At 58.8% G+C, this 6,634-nt stretch overlaps 1 protein-coding gene across 7 annotated transcripts in view; it reads left to right on the plus strand.

Moving 5' to 3' along the window:
- NFIX (nuclear factor I X) overlaps positions 1 to 5,216 on the plus strand; it is a 63,858-nt gene extending 58,642 nt beyond the window's left edge. For all 7 annotated transcript variants that reach the window (XM_006105046.3, XM_006105048.3, XM_014447236.2 and 4 more), the window contains 2 exons: positions 84 to 175; positions 4,817 to 5,216. In XM_006105046.3, the coding sequence (XP_006105108.1) occupies positions 84 to 175; positions 4,817 to 4,831 (107 nt within the window). In that variant the 3' untranslated portion in view covers positions 4,832 to 5,216. The remainder of the gene's footprint in view (positions 1 to 83; positions 176 to 4,816) is intronic.
- Positions 5,217 to 6,634: the final 1,418 nt, after the last annotated feature.

The raw sequence follows: 6,634 nt of genomic DNA on the forward strand, positions 1-6,634 counted from the left end.
CTCCCTCTCAGCAGCCCCACAAGGGCAGGGCCAGGTGGGCCCTAGGCCTCACGGGCTCTTTCCTCTCTCTCCTGCTCCCACAGCATTCGCAGCGACAGGCGCCTCCTCTGCCAACCGGTTTGTCAGCATCGGACCCCGGGACGGCAACTTTCTGAACATCCCACAGCAGTCTCAGGTAGGAGCGTGGAGGCGAGCATGGGAGGGGGGGCGGGGAGGAGGCAGGGGGTGCAGGCAGGGGGGGCATCGTGGTGTCAGGGAAGAGGCCAGGGTCTTGGAGTTCGTCTGGGAGAAGGGCTTGGGGCAGGGCCGAAGGATCCAGGCTTTTGCACGCCCAGCTGAACCTGCCTCCCCAGGCAGCTCCCAGGCCCCCTGGCTAACCAGCTAATTGGATAATTAGTTCTGACAACCTCGGCCCTGGGGAAGGGGCCAAGGACCCAAGGCTGGAGGCACTCCGGGCCAGGCCTGAGAGAAGCAAAGACGGAAGCCGAGGCCCAGTCAGGGTGGGACAGCATCTGCTTGTTTGTTCTCCTCCTGCTTTGCGGAAGGTCTTGGTCCCCAGCCCTCCCCTCTCCCCTAATTTTTGGTGGGCTTAGGAGGGACATAGCTGTCCTGGTGGGCCACGTGCCCAGAGACTCTGGCACCAGGGCAGGGCAAGTCCCATTGTGCCCTGGAGGCTCCTCCCCCAACTCCCTTTGAGTCCTGTTAAAAAAAGGGTGACCAAGCTTCTGGAGCCCCCCGTCCTGCTCCCATCTGTCTCCAGTTCTCACAAGGAAACACCCAACCCCCCCCAGCCCTCCTGCTGGACACCCCGGACACTGCTTTGCACAGGCATGTACACACACACACACACACACACACACACACACACACACGAGTCCTGCCTTTCCCGTGCCTGTCCCCGAGAGGCTGGGAAGAGTCTCCAGCCGCTCCCTTGGGGCACTTCTTCTTATAAAAGTACCACCCTGGGAGCCCAGGGCCAGGAGGCCTCAGCCCTGGGGAAGTCCACCTCCGCCCAGGGCCCTGGCCACCTCTGTCAGCTCCTGCTCCCTCTCTGCTCTGAGGCCTGAGTCCGGAGAAAGTTGGTGGATAGAAGTTTTGTATGTGTGGTTTTGAGGTTTTGTTTTTTCCCTTTTCCTTTCCCTCCCTCGGAAAAAGAAAAAAAAACAACAGCCAAAAACTTTGTCAAACTGCAAACTTCAGAGCTCCCTAGTGGCAAGGAGGGGAGGGGCGGGGAACTTCAGCCCCCTCCAGCTTCCCACCCCCTTTCCCCAGAGTCACGTCTGACCCGTCTGGTTTCCAAGAGCAACCAGACATGATGTAACACCCAGATGAACTTGAACTTGGGGGTGTTGAGAAGAAAAACAATGGCTCCGAGCAGGGGCTGGAGCCAGCCCCCTCCACTCTGTGCCAGGGAGCCCGGGAGAGCCCTGCTGGCAGAGGGCGGGAGGGGGTGCCAGAGGAAGGGACCTCTGCGGGCCTCCCTCCCAGCTCGGGGCTGGCACCGGGCTGCAGGACTCCAGCGCTCCCGCCCTCCGCCCTCCCCCCTGCCGCCCGCCGGCTGCCTGCAGCTCTGGCTGTTCCCCTGCTTGCTTGCGTGCTTTCTTGCTCTCCGGGACCACAGCCTCCAGCCCTCCCTGCTCACCCCATTTCCGCCTCCGAGTGCTTTCCCTTCTGCACTTTCTCTGCTCACTTTGCTTGGACGGTGGGGCCAAGTCAGAGTATGAGGCAAGTTTTCCTCCCCGTTGTTCCCAAAAGGGGCCTGGGCCTTGGCAGGGAGCAGGCAGCGGCGGCGGCGGTGGGGGGGACCAGAGCTGGACAAGCCCAGCCAGGAGCCCTTGGGCCTGGGGGCAAGCGGCGGCTGCAGCGGGTGGGCACCAGGGGTGCAGTGGGGGTCGGTTTCCACAGTAACCAGTGACTTTAGCTGATCTCTGGAGCACCAGATGGAGAGAGAACAATAGAATGAGGGAAGAAAAGAGAATTTTAGCAATTTTGTCATTCCCTGGGCAGCGCTTTTTACTTAGTTTTAATCAGTTTTGGACCTGGCTCAGGAAGCAGGGAGGGTAAGCAGAAAAGCCACTCTGTGCTTGGCAGCAGATCCCTGTTCCTGGGGCCGGTGAGGAGGTGCTGGGGACCCCGCTGGAGCTGCCTTTGTCCCGAACTCCAAGTCTTCCTCCTCTGAGGGAGTCCCCAAGTTTGAGCGCTGGTGGTTGTCCCCCTGCTGTGCAACTCGGGAGACCCTAAAGGGTCCAGCTTAGGGCTTTGGCTTGGTCTGGAAGGGACCTGGTTGTCCCCCAAACCTCTTGTCCTTCACAGGGAGGGGGAGGGGCAGTGGGGTAGGGTTCCAGTGCAGCCTCTCTTTGGGAAGAGGGTCCCAGAGCGCATCAAGGTGGGGGGAGGGGGGTACCCAGGCAGTTTCTCCAAAGGCCAGGACAGGAAGCCCAGGAGCTGGCCGCTGACCCCACCCCCCGAATGCCCACGCTGGGGGTGCTTCGTTTCCCCCACAACTTGCCAGCGCCCCCCCCCCACACACACACACACCATGAGCCTCCATTTGGCCTTCAGTCAATAGACGGGTCGGACTCCGGACAGGTCTCCCCTGAGCGTGTTGTCCAGCATGTGGCAGGAAGTGTAGCATCTCTGCCCACCCAGTAAACACCAGTAGCATCCCCGTCACTATGACAACCCCAACCCCCACTTTTCCAAATGCCCTCCAGCTGCCCTACCCAATGAGCTAGCCATGGCCACGCTTAAATTTCAATAACTAGAGAAAAATTGAATCCTTCCATTACACTAGCCACATCTCAAGTGCTTAGAAGGCACATGTGGCTACTGTCATGGAGAGCACAGAGGCCATTTCCACTGTGAAGGAAGTTCTAGGTGATCTCTGAGGCCTTTTCTAACTAAAACTCGATGTCTCCATCTCACAGTGGACAATAGCCTGCAATCCCAAACCAGAGCCTGGGCGGGGGTTGGGGGGGCGGGGGGGGCAGGGGGGGCAGGTCTGGCCTGCAGGCAGAAGTGTGTGACCAACACAAGTGCTTTAAATATTGGAATTTTCACATGAAATTCTGTCTGGACTTTTGGCTTCTTTTGAAAAGTTGGCTGACGTAGCTTCCCCAGGCCCTCACTGTGACGCTGGCAGCCTTGCCCTCGGCAGGATGAGCGCGCCACATGGAGCAGTCAGGAGCCTCGACTCTGAACTGCCCCTTGCATTTGAGTCCGTGGGCCGGTCAGCCACCCTCTGTCCCTGGCTCCTGTGTGGGGCTGGAGCAAGGGTGGGATGAGTGAGGTCCCACTGTGTGCTCTGTGGTTGGTTCTCCTCGGCCGCTGTAGATCGGAGTCTGTGACCCAGAGCCTGGGAGAGGCCCTGAGGTGCATTTTCAGGGACCTCCATTTTGCCCCGAGGGTACCACCGGGCACACCCAGGCACTGTAGACCATAGAGGAGAATCCTCCACCCCTACCCGCTGGCCATGAGGTGGGGCCAGAGCCTCTGGTGAAGGAAAATGCCAGGCAGCCCATGATGGGGAAGGGGGAAGGGGTGTCCACCCTGGGAATGTTCTGCGCTGAGCGGCCACCAAGGCCTGTTTGTGGGAAGGCGGCGCCCCCTGCTGGCATCATAAGAGAAGGGACATGTGCCCCAGGGAGCCTGTGGTCCTTCCTCAGTGCTGTTGCCCTAGGCAGCAATTTTCTTTTTGTTTGTTTGTTTTTAGTTGTTGTTTTAATCCTCACGCAGGGGTATGTTTTTATTGATTTTAGAGAGAGGGGAAGGGGGAGGGGGGAGAGAGAGAAACATCAATTGGTTGCCTCCCGTACACACCATGCAATCTGGGCATGTGTATGGGACGACGCTCAACCAACTGAGCCACACCGGCCAGGGCAAGGCAGCGATTTTCAACCTTTTTCATCTCATGGCACACATAAACATTACTAAAATTCTGCGGCACACCAAAAAAAAATACATATTTTGGCCAATCTGACAAAAAAATAGGTATAATTTTGGTTCATTCACACCTGACTACTATTGTGTTGGCTGTTATCATTTTTTTAAAATTGACAGTCTAAGAAAAAAAGCACTGTTATTAGTCATAGCTGTATATTTTGTAGATTAAAAATATTTTATAATGAAAAAAAAAGAAAGAAAAAGGCCAGTGTCCCTGACTAAAAATTCTTGTGGCACACTGGTTGAAAATTGCTGCCTTAAGGCTAGAGAATTGGGGGGGGGGGGGCGTGTGTCTACCAGGCCCCTCCCCCAGGACGACCACTATTAGGGACTGAAGCCATGTGGTGGCCCCCTCACCAGCCTTTCAGTCTGTGGGACCTTGGCTCGGGTGTACAGATGGGAATTTTTGCTTTTAAGTCTAAAGAGACAGAAAGAAAACTCAGCAAGAAGCTAGGCCACCGACCGCCCCCCCTCCTCCCCAAACCCCTCCGGGGACAAAAGCTCTAGCCTGGCATCCTCTCCACCCTCCAGGACCCACACAAAAACTTAAACAATTGGAAACATGGCCAGATCCCAGGTCTGTGCTTGTGCCAGCGCCAGCCACGGGGGTCCTACCCGCTGGGCACGATGCCCACGGGAAGGCCAGCTGGACTGTAGCACTAGGGGGCAGGGTCTCTTGGGGGGGGCGCAGGATTCCCATAGGAGGGACCGACAGAATGGGATGGAGCTCTGTGTGGTGTTGGTATCCTTGGCTCCGCGGTAGCTGGACCCTCCGGGGCCCCCGGCCAGCACCTGCAGTCACAGGGCCCGGTGGAAGTGAGAAGGGCCCTGCCCCAGCTGTTCTCAATATCGCCTCTTTTTTGTCCTGCTTCAGTCCTGGTTCCTCTGATAAGATCGACAAAAGAAATGACAAAATGAAAAGAAGAGGTTCCTCAAACAGGGGGAGAAGAAATTTTGAGACGTGGAAAAAAAAATCCCCCAGCCCAGCCCCACCGAAAAGCAAAAATTAAACGTCGTCAGCCACTCAGCCCTTCTCTCCTCCAGCCCAGGGCCCCCCGCAGGCCCCCCGAAGCAGCCCAGTTTTCTGAGAGCCCTCGGAAGAGGTCTCGGCGGCGGAGCTGTGCACCAGCAGCCAAGCAGAAAGCAACATGCGAAACGGACTCTGCCAAGCAGAGGGCAGAAAGAAAGAAAGGATGCAGCCGAACTTCCTCCCCATCCCACCCTGGCCTTCCGGGGAAGGAACTTCATCCCCAAACAAGTCAACCAGCACCGTGCTGAAGGGGCCTGTCCCCCACCCTTGTCCTTCCTGGGGGGACCCCACCCTCAGCTGGGGTCAGAGCTCCACTAGGGAGCTCAGAGGACTCGCTTGGAAAGATGAGGGGTGCAGGTCCAGAGGGCGCTCCCCTCCAGATCCCACCCAGCCCTCCCTCACTGCCTGTTCCGGAGGGGGTGAGGCAGGGCCGCCTCGGAGTCCCCCTGCCCCACCCTTCGGCTAGCAGCCCCGCCCCCCACAGGGGGCATCTCCTGGAGCGAGTTTCATGCTCCCAGAACGGAGGGTGTCCCACCACCCTCCCCTGGGCCACAGGGGGATTCCCAGGACCCCAGACCCCTCTGTACAGTAAAAAGTCAGATTGCTCTCCAAGGTCCAGTCCCCGCGGGGGACAGGCCCCCTCTTCCCTCCCTTCACAGGCAGGCCCGGGAGGTCGCCCTTCCGCCATGGCCCCAGTGAGGGGAGACGGGCCCCAAGTCGCCCCCACACCCCAGCCCGCATGCAGGTGCCCTTGTGCCACCCCATCGGTCCCTGCCCCTGCCCCTCACGCAGACAGCCCTGCTGTGGCCGGGCGGAGAGTGGAGCAGAAAGGGGACCCGGAGCCAAGCGAGAAGGAAGGGCAGCCGCTGCTGCCCTCGCCTCAGCCGCCACCTGCGCTAGGTAGGCGTCCTGCTGGCCCACTTTCCGTTCCTCTGGAGGGTGTTGGGTGTCGGTCGTCCTTTTTCAAAAGCGTTTTGGAGTTTTCTCTCCCCCCCCACCCCCACTCCCCCCACCCCCACCCCACCCTTTGTGGCCACTTCTCTCTGGATTTCAGCTGTAATGTCTTTACTCTTTATTTCGGGGTGGGGCATTCATTGTTCGGGTCTTCTGCTGTTGCAATTGGGAACTCCTCCTCCAGTTAAGCAACTTGGGAACAATTTGGTAACACACCACAGGAAGTAGCTCCCCCCCCAACTCCCCTCCTCCCCCAAGGGAAGGTTGGGGACCTGTGCAGAGGGTCTTCAGAAGGCCGCCCTGGGAGGGAGGGGAGCAGGGGCACGCCCAGCCCGATCCAGGGTGTGACTTGGCCCCTCTGGCTTGTCTTTCTGTGCCTTACTCCCTCCTCCCCGCATCTCCCCTCCTTGGACCCCTTCTAAGTCCTTGTGCCTCTCTCTCTCTCTCTTTCTTAATTGTATGAAAACACAAAGCACAGGTCAGGATCCTCTGGAAGTCAATCAGCCCAACATTGCACGCAGGGGGTGGGTTATGGGTTTTATTTATTGTGAATCTAGTGTGTGAGGCTGCGGCAGAGCAGGCGAGGGCAGGAAGGCGGCGAGGGCGCTGGCTGGGAAGGGGCGGAGGGGGCCAGCGGGCGGCGCCCCCTCCCCAGCTGGCAGCCACGAGGTAGCGACCCCTAGGGGGGTAGCTTCTGTTGGAAGTTGA

The sequence above is a fragment of the Myotis lucifugus genome, unplaced genomic scaffold (genome assembly GCF_000147115.1).
Source record: "Myotis lucifugus unplaced genomic scaffold, Myoluc2.0 scaffold_629, whole genome shotgun sequence".
Lineage (NCBI taxonomy): Eukaryota > Metazoa > Chordata > Mammalia > Chiroptera > Vespertilionidae > Myotis > Myotis lucifugus.